General features: G+C 41.4%; 1 protein-coding gene across 1 annotated transcript in view; it reads left to right on the top strand.

The window, feature by feature from the left end:
* LOC138973266 (protein turtle homolog A-like) overlaps nt 1-23640 on the top strand; it is a gene marked incomplete in the record, with an annotated part of 385171 nt that overhangs the window by 333577 nt on the left and 27954 nt on the right. Inside the window, 2 exon segments of the mRNA XM_070345987.1 lie at nt 20088-20369; nt 21053-21337. Of these exon segments, the coding sequence (XP_070202088.1) occupies nt 20088-20369; nt 21053-21337 (567 nt within the window).

The raw sequence follows: 23640 nt of genomic DNA, 5'->3' as shown, positions 1-23640 counted from the left end.
TTACAACCCTTCCACTCGATTCATGCTTTGAAAGGGGAACAGCTCTATGTTCTCAGCGAGTTAGAAAAAAAGTGTACCCAAATGTTTACGGTTGAGGGAGGTTAAGCGCATTATTGTTCTCTTTTATTGTCGCTGTAAGTTTCCCACGCAACTTGTTCGCTGTTCTGGATAAGTTTGACGTGGTTCAGACTATGAGAGAGAGAGAGAGAGAGAGAGAGAGAGAGAGAGAGAGAGAGAGAGAGAGAGAGAGAGAGAGAGAGAGAGAGAGAGAGAGAGAGAGACTGACTGACTGACTGACTGACTATTAGGGTTTAACGTCCTCTTAGACCAACTGGTCTATATTGGGACAGGTATTGGTAATACGCTGAAGATATGGTGTGATACTTTGATTCGAACAAGCCCTCAGTGGCTGTCTTCTTCGCCAGCATTGGGTTTGTCTCGTCAAAGTATAGAAATACGATCATGATAATCAGAGACGAGAGATGATGCATGCGTGTCTTCGTGTTTTCCAAGCCCTGAGACTTTCGCTGTGAACGTGGGATCTTTTTCGTGCGCATGTGTGCACACGGGGGTGTTCGGACACCGAAGAGAGTGCACAAGTTGCCTCGGAGAAATAAATCTCTCACCGAACGTGGGGATCGAACCCACGTTGATAGCGACCGACTGGCTACAAAGCCAGCGCGCCGTACCAACTGAGCTACGTCCCCGCGAGAGAGAGAGAGAGAGAGAGAGAGAGAGAGAGAGAGAGAGAGAGAGAGAGAGAGAGAGAGAGAGAGAGAGAGAGAGAGAGAGACAGATCTATAAACAGACAGAGAAGGGGGCGTCTTGGAAGAGATAGATCTGTATGATGTGGTGGGGTGGTGCAAAAGAAAGAATGCTGTGTGTGTGTGTGTGTGTGTGTGTGTGTGTGTGTGTGTGTGTGTGTGTGTGTGTGTGTGTGTGTGTGTGAAAGTGCTGGGAGATGATTAAACTGAGAGAAAAGAAAGTTGGAACGCTTGATTATGTAGAGGTTACATGCCGAGTCTCAGTGATTATCAAAAATAATGGTCGAAGTTAGCGGATCATGAAAAATGCGAGCTTCAGCGAGCTTTTTCATGACCGCGAACTGAGACCATTATTTTTGATAATCACTGAGACGAGGTGTGTAACCTCTTTATTCCTCCTTTCTTCAGTTATTCAAAGAAAAGAGGAGGGTTTTTTTGCGAAAGTTTGATCGAATTGTATTCACTCAACCAGTCAACCTGCGCAGGCGATCGATTAATGCGCGGTTGTATAGTTCCGTGCAAATCATTCCATTCTGTTAACACTTCTTGTCAGTTTCCATATTTTGGACTAAAATCAAGTACACAGATATATGCTGTTATTCTGCTGTGGCGGTAAAGGCAGATATTGTGTGTTCTGTTTATGTTTTAGTATCGCTTAGGATAATGTTCTTTCGTCAAATGGGACTAGCAAACGAACTTTTGCACAAGTGTTTCAACGTTAATTACTGTATAAAGTTCAGTTTTCTGGGGAAAATAGTGTATGAAACCGCTTTATGTTGTTTACATTGATGAGATGTGTGCATTTGGTTGCGTGTGATCTGTTTATAAAATGAAATATTGTTGAAAACTGACCGTCGGATTGCAGTCTGTTGTCGAAGAAACTGAGTGAAAAGAAGGGGAACTACTCTTGTCGCTAGACAAAGTATGAGTTACTTGCCTTGGGAATTTGCTTGTGATGAACGTTTGTGCACGGCAGATCTAGATTCAGAAAACAACCGAACTCATGGATTTTATATGGAGATTCATGTGTTCAGGCCTGTAGTTGTTAATTTAAATGCGGTATGTTTGTATTGTTTGCTCCAGAGATTTTTACTTCTTACGAATAGAGCGTTCGGAACTTTTCAGTCGCAAAAGTAGTACCGAAACAGAACAGCTTCTCAACCCATTGCACTATCGAGGATTCAGGCTGTTGCTGGCTCGTTATTTGTTTGGTTGCTGGGTCATTATCGAAAAATAACTAGCTCTACAAGTTTACAGAGGTAAAGAAGCAGAGGGGGGAATAAAAACAAGTTACATTCATACTTGGGGGAAAAAAAACAGCAACACACAAACAGAAACGCACAGTCGAGCATTTTGGAAAAGAGAGGGAGGGAGAGAGACAGCGGTTGACTAATTGTTTAATACTAATGACAATGATAGTTCTACACCAGTGCATGTTTCATTTTCCATGTTTTTTCTGAAGAAATATATTTTGAATGTAGGCAAACGCTTGGTCGGACAACCACTATTGAAGCTTGGAGTGAGAGAGCGTGAGCGAGAGAGAAAGAGATAGAGTCTAAAGATGTCAAACATTAAATAAATCGCGGACACCATGACCATAATTACCTGGCCTGAGCGGAAAAAAGGGAGAGAGGGGGGTGTGGTTTGGTGGGGTGGGTTAATTGGAGTCTACCGTAATTAGACACAGAGAGTGAGTTCGAATCCCGGTCGCTGCCGCCTGGTGGGTTAAGAGTGGAGATTTTTCCGATCTCCCAGATCAGCTTATGTGCAGACCTGCTACTGACTTAACCCCTTTCGTGTGTACACGCAAGCACAAGACCAAGTGCGCACGGAAAAGATCCTGTAATCCATGTCAGAGTTCGGTGGGTTATAGAAACACGAAAATACCCAGCATGCCTCCCCCGAAATCGTCGTATGCTGCCTGAATGGCGGGGTAAAAACGGTCATACACGTAAAATCTACTCGTGCTAAAAACAAGAGTGAACGTGGGAGTCTAAGAAGAAGAAGAAGAAGACACAGAGAGGGGGAAGAAATGAGGTATTATATGAAGGAGACAAGTTTGTCAAAACGGACAGGTTGCTAGACAGGAAATAAGGACCGGAAACGGAGGAGTGCCGTGTTATCTCAGCCAACAGATTTGAAGTGCTTGACATAAAACGAGTTGAATTATGCATTGCTGCGTGGGCCGTTTTGCTTAAAACGGGAGTGAACCTATACCTGAGATGCTTTCATTCATATAATTCCTTTATATTTCTCTGTAGAAAATGATTTTTTTGGTCTAAAAACTTACCGTTACAGATTTTGTTTTCGATGACTGTTTTGTTGTTTGTCATAGACTGCATGATGGTTCGTGTTTCTGCATGCTGCAACTCAGTACCGAATTAGCAGACATCACAATCGTGTTCAGTTTGTCATCTTGTTTCGTCTTCAGTTTTTCTTTCTTTTGTTCTGTCTTTCTTTTCTTTGCTTTCTTTCTTACATTCTTGCTTTCTTTTGAAGTTTGCTTTTCTCAAGAGAACATAAACTTGATAAACTGTGTTTCTATGACTAGGATATCATCTACTTTGGGGTGACATCTTTTGATATTCATCTTTTTGAATGACCTTTGGCACGTTGATGGAGAAATGTCATTACAGAAACTGGTATAAATGAGTCACCTGATACACACTGAGATCCTTTTATCGTATAAACAAAGTCATGTCCAATATATATAGGCAATTTAGACCTTAACTTTTCCTTTTTCCTTTTCACTGAGATCGCATTCAGCACGCGTCAGTCATGCTAACCGGTGTGTTTATGATACGTGTTACACCATTTACGGTGTCTTGCACCATTTATTGCCCGGTATAGTAGGCTAGTACACGCTCAAATTATCTCAGCCACCGGTCATTTGATCGGATCTCTTTCTCTCTGTGTCTTTGTCTGTCTCTCTCTGTCTCTCTCTCTCTCTCTCTCTCTCTCTCTCTCTCTCTCTCTCTCTCTCTCTCTCTCTCTCTCTCTCTCTCTCTCTCTCTCTCTCTCTCTCTCTCTCTCTCTCTCTCTCTCTCTCTCTCTGTTAATCCTTCCCCAACCCAACCCCCAGCTTGCTTTCTTTGACATTCTTTTCTGAACCCTATGCCAATATTGTAACCCAACTTTCGGACACACAGAAGAAGAAACCTTAAAGTTAAACATTGTTTCACCGTGTAAGTAATTTAGTTCCATTACGCGAATTGGTCAGTTGGAAATCGCTGCTGTCCAGTGACATGAAAACCCTCTTTTCTAGTCGCTGACTGACCGGCGAACTCCGTGTCACTGTCAGTGTCAGTGTCAGAAATGCATTTGACTCTGTCTTACCCCCCCCCCCCCCCCCCTTTCTTCACAGCCCTCTCCTTGGTTAAAACATTTTTTTTTTAAAGATCAACTCAATTATTATACCAAACGATCATCTCCAATGCACGAACTACTTGTTACGCCTTTATTGCGTGGCCCTGGAAAACACACATTGACATTTTAATCACTTATGTCCGACTCACAAATTAAGGATATTATATAATTCTAGCAACAAAAGGCAGAAAGGTCTTCAATAAAATGAGCAAGGCCCTCTTCTAAAACTTCACCCGGTATCTGTTTGTATTCTGGTAACAATTTTAAGTTGTAGCAGTTATTGCTTTTCGGGTCCGTATAATTGACAAGGACAAGAATGGCTGTCGCGCTACTGGGAATAAACCTGAGGCAGAGCAATACAGAAAACAAGTAATTATTTCGTCACCTGGCTATTTTATGCAGTCTCACACTCCAACCAACAATTCTTTCCACCAATACTTGCAGACTTTGCAACGATAAGACTCGACATTCGATCTAAACCTTTATTGACAGTTTCCGTTATCCTACATCACAAGCAGGTTCTATTGCAAGTTTCAAATTAGAGCGGTAGGAGTGCGTGCAATCTGCAGTGTGATTTACCTCCGTGCTTGTTTCTTGTTTCTTGTCTCGAGAACCCAAGGGATCACGCGAGACCGATCCTGTATCGATCTCATTGTTTTCTTCTATTTCGATCATGAGCTGACACTCCCACATACCTTCTACGAGTGGGAATTTACGTTTATGACTGTTTTTAACCGGCCATTTCGACAGCCATACGCCGTTTTCGGGGGTGCATGCTTGGTATTGACGTGTTTCCATAACCCACCGAACTCTGGCACTAGCTGGTCTGCACATGAGTTGACCTGGAAGATCGGAAAAATCTTCATCCTTAACCCACCATGCAGGCACAGCCGTGATTCGAACATTCGACCTTCCGCTTGGGAGGCAGGCGTCTTAGAAACCACTAGGTGTCTCATCCACTGTAGGCCATTGCGCTCGTCGATCTTATTGTCTCTTTCTGGCTATTCTTCAACCATACACTTATCCACTGTAGGCCATTGCGCTCGTCGATCTTTTTGTCTCTTTCTGGCTATTCTTCTAACCATACTCTTATCCACTCGGTGGGCCATTGCGCGCGTCGATCTTATTGTCTCTTTCTGGCTATTCTTCTAACCATACTCTTTTACGGCTGTGTAGGCTGAAGTCCTGTTCATCGTGCTTGCATGCAATCTTAACCTATCAGGACATTTTGTTAATTTGCGCTGTGAAAACTGTTCAGACAGAAAACGCGTGTTCTTACTCAAGTTACTGGCAAGTAACCTTTCGTTACGGTAAATTGTATAATTTAAGTCAGTCTACATTTGCATTCAAAACAGCCACGTCTTAGTGTCAATTATGCAGCTGTTGAGCGATTTAACAGGTTGTTGCTAAAACATTTGGAGGATGGTTGAGGGCATTCTGAGTTTCTGAGCCGTGTAAAGTACCCCTTGGCGAGACGGGCTGAGCTGCGCCGAGTGGCTCGAGGGGCAACTGTTGAGCGAAGAGCTAGAACATGTAAAACATCCGACTTAGAGACTCAACAACTACAAAATAGAACAGATTTAGTATTGGAGCGTTTTGTTCATAGATCGTTTCTATGAAACAATACGTTCTTAAACACGGTAGTTTGAGCATTAAATAAGAGTCACGTATAATTGCCCACTCGAGAAAAAAACACCATTGTCCGAACGGGTCAAAAGACAAGTTCGGTTAGCTATCGGAGCGTTTTAATGATAGGCAAAACGAAACATTTACAAAAACAGAGTGATTTTAGGGTAACAATCGAGCGTTAAGAGTTGGTAGTGACTATATCCACGGGTCCGTGCCTCTAGTCCCCCATGCTATATCCACGTCAGTGACGTCATTTCCGCGGAATCTCGGAATCGTTCGGAATCACTCGGCAGTCGAAGCCTCGCGTTGGCACTCGGGACTCTTGGCGCCATATTGTTGAGATGGAGGAGGAGGAAGAATCAATTTGTGTTGCAATTTGTTTTCATAAAATAACAGACCCTGTGTTGGGTCTTGTAACAATAAAGAGAAGTAACTGAATTCACAAACTCATTGCTGAACGACCGCTTGATCTTCTTAGATTTTAAGAGAGCAAAAAATGGTGAATTCAAAATCATGGGAGTACTGTGGACAGTTGTGACTTACGGAGTTCAGCCCCTCAGCACCAATCTAGCGAATAGGGAAGACCAATACATCATTCTTCATCTTCCGGTTGGTAGCTTTAGTCCACACGTTGACAACATTCACTTAAACATTAATTTGAACAATCGACACATGCTTCACACTGCATCAAAAATCACCGCAAACTAGGAAAGTGCAAATCCCGAATAAACATGCAAGTTCAGGTGAGGTTCGTATTAAGAGGGGGGGGGGGGGGGGGCTGCAATGTTGCAATGTCACCACAGAGAACGCTGTATACTGCTCATAAAGTCTAAACATGGAATTATGACATTGATATTTTACAGCTGACGTCCTAGTCATGTCTGTTAAGTGCCGAACCGAAAGCAGGAAAATATTGGGCAAGAGTAGCGTCCCTTGTCAGTGACGTGGATTTAGCATGGGGGACTCGAGGCACGGACCCGTGGATGTAGCCACTAAAGAGTTACATACATGTACATTTCGTCCCACGACAAAAAAACATCGCAGAATCAAAGAACAAGAACAGTTAGTTCTTTGAATACATGTTTATTCTTAATCACAGACATGACAAAGCTTTCACAGGCTGAGTCGTTAGAGGGGTAACTTTGGTGTCATCCCAACCTGCCGCATCCCAGCCTGCCGCATCCCGCCCTGCCGCACCCAACCTGCCGCACCCTAACCTGCCGCACCCAACCTGCCGCATCCCAGCCTGCCGCACCCTAACCTGCCGCACCCCAACCTGCCGCATCCCAATCTGCCGCATCCCAGCAAGACAAGTAATTTAATTCCCAGCTCAAAAAAGGAAGTCACACCCAAAAAGGAAAAAAATCAGACCCACAGATTCAGTTCTGTTTTTATTCGTGGTGTTTGTTGTTGTTGTCGTTTGTTAGTGTGTATCGGACTTTCGAAATTAATGTAAAACACACGCCCACCAGAGGAAAAAAGGACTTGTTCTTTTAAACGTCATCACAGGTAACAAAATACCCCGTGTTTGATTCAAACGAATCAAAGATCTTACAACAAACAGCCGGTCATTAGCCCAAAGGGGAAACTTAAGGAAGTGGAGAGATGGGGGGTGAATGGACAGGAGAGGCCTTGGATATAAGCGCGCGGCGGAAGGGGATGAAAGGATCACGACAAGGTGTGAAAAAGCTAAGCCTACTTGAACCCAGCTGTGGCGCTCTTCAGCATGATAGAGTCCGTCGAGATAGTCCACTCGTCTTTGTCACGTCATAATCACCCTCGCGTCACGACTTCTTTCGACCTCCTTGTGTTGGGTATTTGTTACGGTTTGTAAGCTCTGTCGGATTAACTGGGTTGCCTGTATCTTCAGTCTCTGTAGCAAGAGAACGGGTGAATTTGAACCACAGTAGAATCCCCCTTCTGACAACTCTAAATTTTGTAGAAAATCGGGACATTAAGATGAATTTTACAGAGGTTATGAACAGGAATTATTTATTGTAAAGGAAAGTATTACAAAGGAAGTAACTCTGGGATGGTGATTAGGGGTGAGGGGTAGGGTTGGTGATTTGGATATTGGGGTTTTCTAAAAGGGGATTTCCTCTGCAGAGACTTCATCGACCATTCATCCTTCCCATCACTGAATGGAAATTACAGGCAACAAAAAGTAGGTAGGAAAGACAGAACAAAAATCCAAAAACAAAGAGACTGCCAACGTTCCAAAATTCAGAATAAAAAAAAACAAGAAAGGTAATTTGTTGGAACGTTTGTTATCAAATTTGACAAAACAATACGTTACAACAGAAAAGACAGAACTGTGCAAAACTGTCCGCTCCACGTTAAGTATTCACGGGTGGACAGATTGAAACATGTATACATTCTTTTCGAATCCTAAGCTACCCGCCGCGGCGCTACACAGTTGTCCCTTATCTGTCGACTTTTGCCACATGAATAGAACATGTCACATTTACTCTCCCTTTGACCTCGCCTGAGAGCATCTTTTCTGTCTGGTCTGAATGAAAGGCGGTCAGAGAGGAAGGGAGGGCCATTTGTTTGCATTCCGGTATCCAGGTGGACCGTAAAGGTGTGGGTTTACACGGTCTAGGCTGTGGGTGGATAGAAGACAAGAATGCAGGGTGCGCCGCCCCCCTTGTAGTTGTAGCCTAGAGGTGTACTTGAGCCTAATTGCGTGTTGATCGACTACCCCATGTCGTCTTTGTTGTGGTTATGCTATGCTAACTTGGTTTTTCTGTCCCCAGAACTAGTGTCTATTTGGGACATAACGTGGTTATAATTAACTTATATGCTAGGACTATTATTGTTGTGGTTTGTTCCTGCGTGTTTTTTTAATATTTTTTATATCTAGCTAGGTTGGGGTGACGGTGTGATGTGTTTATCATAATATGTCCACGCAGCGGTGCATGTAGTCCTGGTTGTTGTTTGTTTTTAGGGTTTTCATTGTTGACTTGGTAAGGATAAATACCAGTATTTTGTATCCTTGGGGTATAGTATTTTGTCATTCTTTTACTGCCTATAGTAGATTGCTTCAAGGAGAGAGTTCGATTTGCATTCTATGCTACACAATGATGCGTGTTTAGAAAGCGTAAGCAAAAGTAAACAAGCAAACAGCAAACACACAAATAAATAAAACTAAAAGGACCTCCCAAATAAAAAAAATGAAGCACGCAATTTAACCTTTTGCAAATTGTTTGGAGAACGTTTGCGTAGCAGCACATACCCATCACATGCTTTACAATCCAACACCCAATATCGTCGACATGTTTCACAATCCAACATCTGAAATTGATATCATTAAACACATTTTGCAATATGCTTTCTTGCGCAAGGTACGGTTGTCTCTCACTTATAGAGTCCGTATTTGTTTTACGCGCCTTTGTTTTACAACCTGTCGAAGGGAACATTAAAGAAAAGGGCTTGCTTTGGGTCAAGAAATAGATGTCGGGATTCCAGTTATAGCAGATTTTGAAAGATTAGATGAGTTCTTCACGATCATCATTCCCCGAAGCAGTGGCCCGTGCACGAGATCTTGTCAACTAGTGTTCCGCGTAACCAGTTCGTGTCCTCTTTGCTCATGGAAAACTACTATAGAAACGAGCAAATTTTATGAAACGTCGGAAAAGGTACCTCCTATTTTGGATTTACGAATAAAACTTGATTGCACATAACAAGTGACGTTGTCCCCACAAACAACCCTACAGCCATAAGAAGCGCAAAGTACAGAACTTGCGTGTTCAAAGAAAAGAGGATGCAAAGGAGGAGATATAAACATAGACGAAAACAGTGGTAGCTCAATCCCCTCCTCTATCCTTTCTAAGACCGCCTACAAGCGAAGAAAATCAGATCGGAAAAACAGGTAAAAAGAGTCTTAAATGGATATATAAATTTACAGAGTAATAGAAAACAAATGCAAAGCTGAAGATCTGTAAGTGTGTGTGCTTGTGTGTGTCGTGGGGAAGGGGGGGGGGGGGTATTGGTGGTCTTAGACCCGAAGAGACGTAAGGTCATTCATTTGTTTCCTCCGTGTTTCCAGACTTCTAGTCCAGCACAATGATAATCGGCTTAGAGAGTAATGACCCGGAAATGGAATGTATGTTTTCAGGCAGTGTGCCGTTGGTATGTAAGTAGGTCTTGGGTGGCTTTGTGTGGGATTAAAGTGTGGAGGAGTGTTAGAAGCGTTGTGGTGTGCGTTCCACGTCGCGGTATGCTGTCCGAAAACCGACACCCTGATGTCGTCTTTGTGTCCTTTTTGGTGTTGGTTTAAAACAAGATTTTATTCAAAATGCAAAATACGATACACTATCAAAAGGAAAGACAAGAAGGACACGAACTTAAGCTGACGCTTTTTTACGTTATCCACACCGATCAAAAATGGCACTGATGTTGGACATTATACAAATTACATAATACACTAACTTATTACACCCCCGGTATAGGGGTGTGTATAGGTTTCGCTCGATGTGTTTGTTTGTTTGTTTGTTTGTTTGTTTGTTTGTTTGTTTGTTTGTTTGTGTTCGCATATAGATCTCAAGAATGAACGGACCGATCGTCACCAAACTTGGTGAACAGGTTCTATACATTCCTGAGACGGTCCTTACAAAAATTGGGACCAGTCAAACACACGGTTAGGGAGTTATTGGTGGATTAAAATTATACAAGGACTTATAGAGGGACATCTTCATGGTCAAAGGGAAATAACCATTCTCACTCAGGCACTGCCACCAACTGAGAAGGTTATTTCCCTTTGTCGGGGGTGTTTTTCCTACCTCGTAGGAATTTCTTGTTGTTTTTAGGCTTTTTAAACATGTATGTGTTAATAGTCTTGCTGAGGATGAAATTAGGCATGCAAATATTCCTCGTTTTTGAGAAATCTGTTGTTTTGAATCTCCGTTGGTATTCATTTTTGATACGAAAAATAAGTTCATTTTCTTAGTTTGGATGTTGTAAACATTAGCCTGGATGAGTAATCAGTGTCTTATTGCCTTTTTACGTTTACTTCACAACCCTTTGCAAACTTTCCTCGGTTTTGACTTTTTAGTGATGGTAGATTTAGAAAACGTTAGTTTCACAACGTTGTCCCTTTTATGTTTTTTATGCTGTGTTTTGCACATATTTGTATGTAAAGTTCAAGCATATAATGTACATTTTCCAGCCATATAAATCCTACTAAAAACGTATTATGACATTTCAGAACCGTTTTGGTTCCATAAATACTTCATAACTTTTCAACAAACAAGATTTGTGCCAAGGGGAGTGACTCACAACAAACTGTTATGACGTTCCAAATCCGTTTTGCTTCCATTAATCATAACATGTCAAAAAACAAGATTTGTAGTGAACGTAGCAATTCACTTTGTTCAACATTACAAAACCTGTTCGCTAAAATCTCATAGTCAATGTTGTCATATCTCGGTTCATTCAAATTGATTGCCGTTCGTTGCAACGCTTCAGTAATTCAGACACCGCGATGGCTAACAAGAATAGTCCACGCACTCATACAAAGCAAACAAACTCTATGTCTGTCGAGTAACATTAATTCTGCTATTCAAACACGCGACTGTTAATGGTATCTTTATGGTGATAGCGTCTGATTGGGAAACTATTCGAATGCGATCAAACACAGCCATTTTTTCTCTTGCGTATGACAGCTTTCTCGTTAACGTTAATTGTTTTTCTGTGTGGGCATACACATTGCAATATATTGTTATGCGCGTGCTTTGACTGTCAATAAACAATGTTCAAAATCACTTAGAAAAGGGTTGAATCTATTTGTCTGGTTGTGTGTCCTGGATTTATTCCACGCAGAGCCACCGCAAATGAGGACACCGATGTTTGCTAATTGGTTACTTTGCTACGGAAATACCCAGGAAATCAATCTGTGTTGCGCGTGGAACATACACTATAGATTATGAGGATTTTGCTTACACGCGCCCGCGCGTACGTGTGTGTGTTTGTGTGTTTACCTGTGTGTACGTGTGTGTGTGTGTGTGTGTGTGTGTGTGTGTGTGTGTGTGTGTGTGTGTGTGTGTGTGTGTGTGTGTGTGTTTCCCAAAACCACATGGTTTTCCGCCAACGTTTTCATTTAAAGACAAGCAGCTTTGTGCAAACATTCTGTCGACAAAGTATTACGGATTTACGACGAAACACACGCTTTAAACAGCCTTTCTGAGAGTCAAATAGATGGTATTTACGCGCGTGTGTGCGTTTATCTGTGTGCTCTCGTGCGCACTTCTTTGTTTGTGTGTTTGTGTGTGTGTGTGTGTGTGTGTGTGTGTGTGTGTGTGTGTCTGTCAAAACCACATGGTGTGTGTCTCAAAACCACAAGGTTTTCCGCCAACACCTTGATGTAAAGACGGCCTGTGTACGAACTTCTGTCCACAAAGTTTCACGTCCTCACGACGAAACTCGAAAGTCTACACACACGTAAGCCAAAGAGTTTTAACTTAAAGGCACACTCCTTCCGTTTAAAGCAGTTTGACTCGACATCTTATCTGACCAGGTTTTTATATATGAGATAAGACATATAGTAAAAGTCAATAGTCTTTATCCTTTTTCTGCAGAATGGGATTTTGTTTGTTTGTTGATACATTTATATCTGAACCCTTTCGCTGCATACATGACGTTAGCTCAGTGACGTCATGGGAACACTGATAAACGGACAACAAACCTTTCCATTAAAAACAAAACAACAATAACAACAACAAACAATGTACGCGCGCGTGTGTGGCGTATTCATTTATACATCAAGGGCACATTGTATTTTTTTAAATTCTTATAAATGCAGGTAATGCTTAGTATGTATACACATTTTTACTGACAGAGAAGAGGGTTTAAAGACCACCAGTGTCAATTTGAGAAATTAATGCATTAAAACATTCTTATTCCGCGCAATAACAACAAAAACCAACCCTGATGATAATTAGTTTTAACGTCCTCTTAGAACCAATTGGCCTATCTTGGGACAGGTATAGTTGATATGCTTTATGGGGGGACAGGACACTGGACAGACATGCAAACAGAGAACACATATGATCGTGTTATAGATCTGGAAGTCTGTTGTTGCGATATTTCAAAATGGGGATGGAAGTAAAGATTTTGTTGGGGTTGTTGCCATAGTGTACGCGAAATATAGTTGTAGTGGAGCGGTTTTGTGGGCTTATTTGCTTTTTATTTATGTAAAATATTTTTCAGACTTTTGGATAATGCCAAAATAAACCAACCCTGTCTCTGTGTCAGGCTGTTGATTGTCGGTATGTGTCGTTGTGGAAGGATGTTCGTACCCCATACATCTGAAAGCCTGGTCGAATTGTTTACACACACAAATATCCTCACTCTGTTCAAAAAACAACCAGGCTGTTGTTGTTGTTGTTTTTGAGTCACTTGAGAAAAAGTGACTCTATGTAATCGGTCAGTGTTAGTCTGTCCGGCCGGCCGGCCGGCCGTCCGGCCGGCCGTCTGGCCGGCCGTCCGTAGACACCACCTTAACGTTGGACTTTTCTCGGAAACTATCAAAGCGATCGGGCTCATATTTTGTTTAGTCGTGACCTCCAATGACCTCTACACTTTAACGATGGTTTCGTTGACCTTTGACCTTTTTCAAGGTCACAGGTCAGCGTCAAAGGAAAAATTAGACATTTTATATCTTTTCTCGGAAACTATCAAAGCGATCGGGCTCATATTTTGTTTAGTCGTGACCTCCAATGAACTCTACACTTTAACGATGGTTTCGTTGACCTTTGACCTTTTTCAAGGTCACAGGTCAGCGTCAAAGGAAAAATTAGACATTTTATATCTTTGACAAAGTTCATCGGATGTGATTGAAACTTTGTAGGATTATTCTTTACATCAAAGTATTTACATCTGTAGCCTTTTACGAACGTTATCAGAAAAACAAGGGAGATAACTAGCCTTTTCTGTTCGGCAACACACAACTTAACGTTGGGCTTTTCTCGGAAACTATAAAAGTGACCGGGCTCAAATTTTATGTGAACGTGACTCATTGTGTTGTGAATAGCAATTTCTTCCTGTCCATCTGATGCCTCATATAATATTCAGAACTGCGAAAGTGACTCGATCGAGCGTTTGCTCTTCTTGTTTGTTAAATATATATTATGCTTTCATAAGGCCAAAAAAAAAATTTGTCTGTTTAGGGTAACCCGACCGACCCTATCGATTTGGCGCCGACCCAAAAACTTTTTTTTGATTTAAAAAAAAAAAAGAGGTAAAAATGCTAAAAAGAGACATTTGGCGTTTCTTTCTCTCCCTTTCTCTCTGTTTTATTTATACGTTAGTTTTGAAACATGTATTCATCAAATATAAGAAGTGAATGTTCAGCCAACATGGCATTTACAAAAAACAAAAACAAAAACCCTACCTACCTACCGACCCTACTTTTTTTGGTCATGTTACCCTAAACAGACAAAAAAAATTTTTGGCCTAAAGAGAAATTATTCTTGAAAGGTAGGAATCTTCTTGCTGACCACGTTTTGGCACAGGCTCATATGTAATGATATATATCATATATCTTTGTGAAAGGAGGTTCTTACCCCATGAACAAAGCAGCCCTAAACGTTAACAAAAATGGTAAACTAGCCTTTAGCTTTGGCTAGTGATTCTGAAAATGTACTAGCCAGAGAGCAAACTTTACTAGCCAAACCACACAATTTGTTTCAGCAATTTTACTCGCATTTGGCGAGTAGATGAACATTACTACTCGCCAGTTACATGTTTCTGTTCGCCATGGCGAGTCAAATACTCGCCACTTTCAGGCCTGCAAAGCCTGGCCAGATCAGAGCTAGCGAGTCCAATTGTTTACAGGGGAAGGACTGTGCCTTTAAAAGGAAGATGCGCACACGTACAGACGGGCCCGAGTCAAAAGGTTGGACAAGCAAAGAATGAAGAAATGTTTAGTTAGCTCAGGACACAGACCCCTCCACTTGAGTTTTGAGCTTTTTGGCTGTTATTTGCTCTTCTGCTTTTCCCCTGTTGTCAACTCTCCACCAGGTTTTTGTTTACTTCGTTGCATACCTAGAATCGTTGTCCAATTCGGGAAAGCTCGAGTTGGAATGATAACGTTTTTGTTTGTTTTATAGGCGTTTTGGTTAGCGCAAATGACGTCTAGACAAAATAAATTGTGGCGAGGAATTCTTGTAAGTTCGATTTGTGTCTATTTGGGAATATCCGCAGATGAAAAGGCTTGCTTGGCGATCTCTTTTACACACTTTTTGGAAGCTTTTTCTAATTGTAGTTTCTAGCTAAAAGAGAGAGAGAGAGAGAATTGAATTGAATTGAATTGAATTGAATTGAACTTTATTTTACAAGGATTTAGATTTAAGGCTACGCCTTTTCTTACAATCTGTCCTTGGGACGCATAGACACACAATTATATAATTAAAAAAATTAAAAAATAAAAAAAAATTAAAAATTAAAAAGTTAAAAAGTTAACCAACAAAAGGAGGTCGGAAAACGTGATAATAAAGATGACGATGATGATGATGATGACGATAATGATGATGATAATGATGATGATGATGATAAAGATGAGGCATGAAGAGCATACATATGTGGTTATTCATAAAATCAAATGCATACTATGCAGGTAATTATAAATACAAGCTGGTGGCAATCGAACATGTAGCAATAGAGTAACAAAAATATGTTCAGAATATACAATGCACAGCATATTTTTGACGTAATACTAAGTTTGGTAAGTCAAAAGGCGTTAAACTACTCAGACATTAAGTGGTTTTTTACACATTTTTTAAAACTTTTTAATGACTTTAGGTGCTTAAAGGATGATGGAAGTGAATTCCAAACTGAAGTACCCGAAAAAGCAAGACTGGTCTTATACAGGTCAATTCGTGGAATTGGTGGGATCAAGTTGACCGACCCATATCTGTGGGTAGCTTTATTAAATAATGATGTAATGTAAATCGGCACTTTACCGTGATACAATTTATGCATGAAAATGGCTTTGTTTAACTTGAGATGCTTTTCCAGTGGAAGAAAGTTAAGCATTTTTAATTTCATATCTGTTGAGGCATTATCCTTTACGATGAGTTTGGCCGAGCGACGATAGAGAGAGTCTAACTTTTTCAAGTGGACATCACTGCTGCCATCCCAGAGCGTCGAAACATAATTAATGTGAGGCATTACATGAGCATGGTGGAACATTTCCAGAGTCCTTCTGTCGGTATATTGCTTTAACTTGGATAGGAGGAAAACGTTCTTGGCTACTTTCTTGCAAATATGCTGTATTTGTGCCTGCCACTTGAATTCACAATCAAGAATTACCCCTAAAACGCGATGCTGTTGAACTTGTTCAATTGATTGCGTACCAATAGTAAGATTTAGTTTGAGTGGAGAAATCTGATGTTTTTGTCTGGTTGCAATTACCATACTTTTAGTTTTTATTGGATGGACAAGCATAGCATTAGCACTACACCAGTTATTTACATCGTTTAAAGCTGTTTGAAGGGAGGACTCTATTACTGTAACAGACTTTCCACTTGAGTGAAGAGAAGAATCGTCAGCAAAAAAATCACTTCTTACATTACTGTCAGAAATGTGCAGTGGCAGATCATTGATATACAGACAGAACAAGATCGGCCCAAGCACTGACCCTTGAGGCACCCCGCATTTCACAGTCTCCTCAGTAGATATTTTACAGTTTAGGGCAGTATATTGAGATCTGTCCTGTAAATAGGAAGCAAAAAAGTTACACACTGAACTGTTTCTGAGATACAACTGTAGTTTCTTCAGTAAAATTGAATGATCAACAAGATCAAACGCTTTTTTAAAGTCGAGAAACACAGCACCACTGATTTCAGATCGGTTTGTTGCAGACAACCAGGTGTCGCATAGCGTGGTGAGGGCGCTGTGACAAGAGTGATTTGTTCGAAAACCAGATTGAAATTGATGGAAAAGGTTTCTGCTTTCTATGTACGCGAGCAAATGTTTGTGAATATGTTTTTCCAATGGTTTGGATAAAATGGGTAATAAGGAAATGGGTCTAAAATTATTTGGGTCGGATAAATTTCCGCCTTTATGGAGTGGAATTACTTTTGCTCTTTTTAGAGAGAGAGAGAGAGAGAGAGAGAGAGAGAGAGAGCGATGGAGCGCGCGATGGAGCGCGCGGGAGAGTTACAGAGAGGCTTTATAGCAGAACACATTCTGGTAACCACCACAGGCATAAAAACACCCACCCACATGCTCAGGCACGTACGCATACACGCAGACACACCACACACACACACACACCACACACACACACACACACACACACACCACTGCACACACACACACACACACACACACACACACACACACACACACACACACACACAGTGAGACAATCACGCATACATACGCAAGCACACACACCCGAAATACGCTTGAATAGTTTTATTTCGTCATCGGCATTCTTTTAAAAGTCAGTCTGTAACCTTGTCACGTGTTATAAGCCACAATGTCACACTGACAGATTTGAAGGACGAGCGACAGACATGACTCTCTCTCTCTCTCTCTCTCTCTCTCTCTCTCTCTCTCTCTCTCTCTCTCTCTCTCTCTCTCTCTCTCTCTCTCTCTCTCTCTCTCTCTCTCTCTCTCTCTCTCTCTCTCTCTCTCCCTCCCCCCTTTTTCCATCTCCCTCCCCCCTTTCTCCATCTCTTTTTTTCTTTCTTTTAAAAGTAAAAGTATGTGCGCCACAAGAAAGAAAGTAAGACAGCAGTCTCAGTTTCGTGTTACTTACCGGGTCAGGTGGCACCAAACATTTAATACATGTACACTCGAACTTGAACTTGATAACGACCACCCGCCCAATACGGCCAACCGAGAGAAACCCCGAAGAGGTTCTTTCTTATATATATATATAATTCACCTTTCCTTCACGACCACCTGTCTAGTTGTCCTCCTCTTTTGGTTGGTCCCTTGGGAGGTCATTGGTGTCATTATGTTGCTGGGTATGATACAGTGGTCACTACCTGCGATGAAGGGACACCCTTGTGGCCGTCACAAAAGGTTATATATAATCTGGGTCAAGATAACTGGCAGGGTCAACAGAAGGTGTCCCTTATTGGGAGATGTTCCCTCATCGGAAGGGCCTCACACTGCGGGTACCACGTCACTGTAGCATGCGTCCGTGAAATGCTTTCGTCAGCAAACCACCAGCCTTTTCAGCCCTTTGAGCGTAACAAGATAAAAACCTATCATGACTCGAAATCTAGCCGAAGCATCAGCTTTCTTTGTTGCATAAAATGAAAACTGGTGTCGGGTTACATCTCCGTATTTTGTGACTTGCAAGGACAGGTTATTTACGTAATGATACAATCTGAAGTATGCGCGTTGTGTAATGCAGTTAAGCGGGCGGGTAAATTAAGACTTATTATTTTGAATGCATAATGACGCAGTTACGTCAGTCAGATGTGTTTGTGTGGACGGGGGAGAAAATAGACTGAGCTGCTGTTTCGACGTACGCCTTGGTGTGACACCTTCTAATGACGTGTTCTGTCTCGTTTCCATGCATATAATAGTTAATTGTGTGTTTTCTCCGTGTATGTTGGTTACTTTTCTATACATGTACCCCTTGGGGTTCTTGAAATCTAATTTGCCTTGCCTTACGACACACTTAGAAAACACTTTGTAAAGGAAACGTAACGCTGGTTTTTGCTCTGAACGGGGAAAGGAAAGAACTTGGAGAATAGGATGTAGGGTATGCCGTCACAATAAAGTTAGGCAATGCATACAAGACAGTCTTGCACACTTTACCGGAGAGAGGTCAAGCAGAATAGAATCTCAAATATGTGGGTTAAGTCATTTCAACCGAGCCTGACAGTAAATTAAAACTGACTGTCTTGCGTGCAAGATGACAAAGTTACCTCAGTCAGATGTCTATGTCACTCAAGGTGCTTGTGATGTGACATGTGAGGGGAGGGTGGTTGCATGAGGCGGCAGAGAGAAACAAAAGAACACAGAAGACGCTTGATGCTTAATCTCCAAAGACAGAAGTTGTCACGCAATAGGCAAACTAACACCTTGCAGAACGTTTTGACGCGAACACTTGTCATTGAGGTGTCATTTGGGTGCTCATTTTTTTGTATATTGTTGCAAAGACCCATAGTTGGCACAGTGATAGGTAACCTTTCAGGGACAAGAGGACGGAAATTGAAGTGAAATATGAGTGGGAGGTCACGGCGACTGGAAAAAGGGGGATGGTGGGGAGGGGGGTGGGGGGAAGGGCAGGCAGAAAGGGAGGGTGAGGTGGGGGCAAGTGGAAGGGTGGGGGGGGGACATAAACGAGCGACAACTGGACATCTTTGACAAATGAAGCCAGTTACAATGTCTGCAGACTTGTGAAATGGATCCTTGTTTGTCTGTGACCAAAGACAGAGGAATGGAGGGGACGAAGACTGTAGTTATAATGGAGACTGGGGTTGGGGAGGTTGAGGGGTGGTGGTTGTAAGGTAGGAAGTTGTACAAGAGACTATGAAGTAGAACCTCTCCCAAGCCCCCCCCCCCCCCCCCTTAAATGTAAGACTTTTCCCTTGTTAAGACGTTGATTTTACAGATTTTCGGTTCATATCATCTGTACACGTTTACCTCATATTTAAGATGCCCTCCTTTTTGATTACCAGGTATCATTAGATTTTCAGGGGTGCTAAAAAGGGGGGTCCCACTGTACAAAGGAAACGGAGAAAGAATGGGAGGGAGGCTTAAGACGAGTTCGAGCGGGGGAGGGAAAATTTATACCAGTTGAAATGCTTTTGGAAACTGCTGATCTAGTTGGCGGGGTTGTTCAGTTGGTTTAGCACTAAACTTGTTAACCTAGAGTCACGTGTTCGAATCCCGGTCAGAACAGACGCGGGTCTTGTTTATGTGCAGACTCAGACTCATGTCCCACTCCCGTGGCACCACAATGGCCGCTGGCGGGAAGAAGACCTCTGTCATTCTGCTATAAGTGCAGGTAGCTGATTGCACCTAAACACACACACCTGGGTAGCACGACTCTGTTGCTGGTAGCTTTCCTTTTGGAGGAAGCGACCCGAATTTCCCAGCAAGCGGATAATAAACTTGTACATTAAAGGAATCAAATGAAGTGAAATGAGCTTGATCATAACATGTCTAAACAAGGCAATGGAGAGAGCAAGCCTCTTTCGTTGTCTTATTATCTTGAAGAATATACAGCCGGGTGAGCAAGCCCCCCCCCCCCACCACGCATCATGCACACAACTATACCCTCCAACCCAAACCCAGACCCACTCACCAACCCAAACTAAAAAAATAAATAAAACAACCCCATTGTCTTCTCTGTTCCAGGCGGTCCATACATTATGAACGGCCCAAAAAACATGACTGCGGTGGAGGGGCAGCGGGTTCTTTTCAACTGCGGAGCGGAAGCTTTTCCAGACAACATCACTTACTACTGGTACAAGGACGGCACTGACGTCAGGATGCTTCCAGTCTTCAACAAGCGTTTGACCTTGACAGAAGGCAAGCTGTTGTTAACGGGCGTTGTCAAGGAGGACATGGGATGGTACACGTGTCGTCCCAGCAACGGCATCGGCCAGGACGAGGCTAGTGCTTACCTCAACGTCACTTGTAAGTGTATACTTGTAATATTTCTTAAAACACGTTTTTAACAATGAAATTTGCTTGTTTATTTTATTGCTTACAAATTATACTCTCAGGTGCCAGGAGATTGGTTCCGCAAAACTCTATTGCACATATCGTTTGCATTTAGAGTGCTTACTTCCTTTTGTTTCTTTAACTATTACGTATGTTTAACAATGCTGTTGCTCCCAAACGGTTGTTCGGAGTTTACTTTAACTCAGAGCATGTTGAATAATTTAAAACTGTCAGCTGACATAACAAACATCTTTCTTGTAAGGACTGGTTTATCAGAATGCAAGAATGAAATCATCGCTGTTTATAGATTATTTTCATGTGCTTGAAACTAAAACAGAACCATTAATTCTGAGACTCCAGAAATAATAATGACCTTTGTTTACTAGTAAGTAAACTATCATTTTCCCGCTTGGCAGAAGATTCACCATCTGTTCTCTTTGGGCAAAATATACACTTTCACCTCTAAAAATATAAGAAAACCAGATCTTAACCAGGAAGGAGTCAGAAAAGAGTTGTAAATATACCGACGCTAGAAACAAATCTTGAAAAGCAAGATCTTGAAAACCTTGAAAATCTTGAAAACCCACACACACCAATTCTAAATTCATTCCACACCCACAGATCTATAAAACATCTCTTTTCTTCCTTCTCACCAGACCTGCCCAGGGTGATCGTGGAGAAGATGCCGGTGCAGGTGCGCTGGGCCAAGGGCTTCATGGAGAAGCTGGACTGCCCAGTGGACGCCAACCCCCCGATGACGGACACCATGTGGACCAAGGGTCAGAGCACGCTGGACAGCAGTGGCCGCATCGACATCCTGCTCAACGGCAGTCTGCTGGTCAGCAACGTCAAGGAGGAGGATGCAGGCACGTACTTCTGTACCCCCGTGTCCGCCCTGGGCTCTGGTCAGATCTCCCCCAACGTGCAGGTCATCGTCAGGGGTAAGTGATTCATGTTTTTTAGTGTGAAGCTATGAACAAGTTGAATGATAGGCATACATGTATGGATTAGTATTTTTATGAACAGAAAGCGTATGTATGGAGTAATCAATCAAGCAAAATGTGAACACATACAAGAAAAAGTGATTGATGTTTTTGGTGTTAAGCTACAAAAAAGTTGAGTGAAAGACGTGTATGGAATAGTATTAATAAGACGAAAGTGTATGCAAGCGGTAATTAATCAAGCACAATTTGAACACACACAAGAAAAAGTGAATGATGTGTGTGTGTGAAGATGTAAACAAGTTTAACGATAGACGTGTAGGGAATAGTGTTAATTAGACAAAAGTGTATGCAAGCCGTAATTAGTCAAGCAAAATTTGAACCAAAAAAAAAAAAAAGAATTTTAAAGTCCATGTCGGAAAAGAAAAAATATTAATAGATCTCGCGCAATGTCCAAATCATTGTTAGAGGTAAGTGCTTGATGATCAGATATAATGCATACATACGTGTAAAGTTAGGACTTTCTATACATTTCAAAGTCCCAGCTGTACGGTTATTGTTTATAGTCAGAATCAGCTACTGAAAAGTCGGCCTAAACCACTATTTTGCTAACTACATTGTATTTTATGTTAAGCTAGAGATTAAGAATTCCATGTCTTATAATGTTTGTGCGAAGATCTACAGGCGGCAATGGATAGACGTGTGTAAACGTGTATAGATCAGAAAAAAATAATGCAATAAAAACAACTAAATGGATTTCAAAGGCCAATATATAGGAATGGAAAAATAGTTAATGCTAACAAAATTCATTATTTAACAGGGAAAGGTTTATACAATTAATGAGCAGGTATGAATGACAGAAAATATAAAAGACAGAAAAAACCTGCGTTAACGTTTAGAATAGACAAGTGAAATGAATTAACAAATACTCAAATAGAAATGTTCTATCATTAGAATGTGGACACATTTCTTCCCAAATATATATGACCAAAAATTGTTGCGAACAGAAAGTAAAAATAATGCCAGAAATGTTCTTTAGAAGAAGAGTTGTGTTTCCGCTAATGATACCTGATGGTTTATTTCCAAAGGGCTTTTAAACTACAGACCAGTTATGGTAATCTTTCGCATAGTTAAAAAAAAGTAGTACAATATTGCTGCTGAAATGAGTGGATCAATTCTGTTTTTTGACAAGAAGGATATTTGTTCTGTTGTTGTTTATTCACATGAAATTAAACATATTGAAGCAGGCAGTATAACGTATAGAGGGTCGCAGAACGTTGCTCGGGTTTTGGGAAGACTTTGTTGAGCATTCGTTTCTTGCTGATGAATTTCTTTTCAGAGGAGCCATGCGCTGTGCCATTTTGCTAGCATGGGATTTTCGGAAACAGAAATTGTTTTTCGTTTGGGGGGATGAAACTGTTCCCTGTTTACCTGTATGTACAAAATGCCAGAGACTTTTGTCTTTTGTCTCGTTCGATCTTGTGATTTGTGAAAATGTTCGCTTCCCACAGATTGTGTAACTTGTGTGTCTGTTACATGTTTAAGGCAGTTGTATAGTTGTGTACTCTAGTCGCTGTTTAAAGGCAGTATGTTAGACCAGCTTCATTATAATTTGCAATATAAACTTAGAATACTCTCTTTATTTCATAGAACTGAAGCTGTGTTATGCGAAGTAAGAAATGTTTTCAGTTTGTTGCTGGTGAGTTTGATGTGCTGTTTTAACTATGCACATTGAGTGTTTCTTCTAAGAACAACATTTTGTTTGTTCTAAGTTTGCTCAGTGTTCTTTTATGTTATTCTTCTCAGTGTTAAATGTGGTGTACACACGAGAAAAAAAACTGCAGCACGTAGGTTTAGGTCAGTTGCCACACTCTCTGTTAATGTTGCCTTCGATGTTTTCGACTTTTTAGACATTAATTATTTGTTCACTTGCAGTGAGATTGCACTGCCCGAATTAATGTGTTGCACAGACAGACATTCACGTGTGAATTTCATACACTCTTTAATCTGTCAGTGCTGATTTCTATCATTATTCATTCACACAGTTCGATTTTCTCTATGGTGCACACAGGCGAATTTTAATCAGTGTTGTCAAAATTACTTTGATCACGTGCATTTTAAATGTGAGGGAATGCATGTTCATTCTTTACACAATTGAACGCTGGTTGTAACTCCGAGGACTTTTTTTCACAGCTGTTTTTTCACAAGTGTTTTATTTCCGTTTTGCTTCCGATGATGAATTTATTGCAGTGGGATGTAAGTTCATAGGTTTTGAATGTCCACTTTTTTGCATGGTGGTTTGA

Source organism: Littorina saxatilis, linkage group LG8 (assembly GCF_037325665.1).
Source record: "Littorina saxatilis isolate snail1 linkage group LG8, US_GU_Lsax_2.0, whole genome shotgun sequence".
NCBI lineage: Eukaryota > Metazoa > Mollusca > Gastropoda > Littorinimorpha > Littorinidae > Littorina > Littorina saxatilis.
This window is presented reverse-complemented; position numbering and strand designations above follow the sequence as displayed.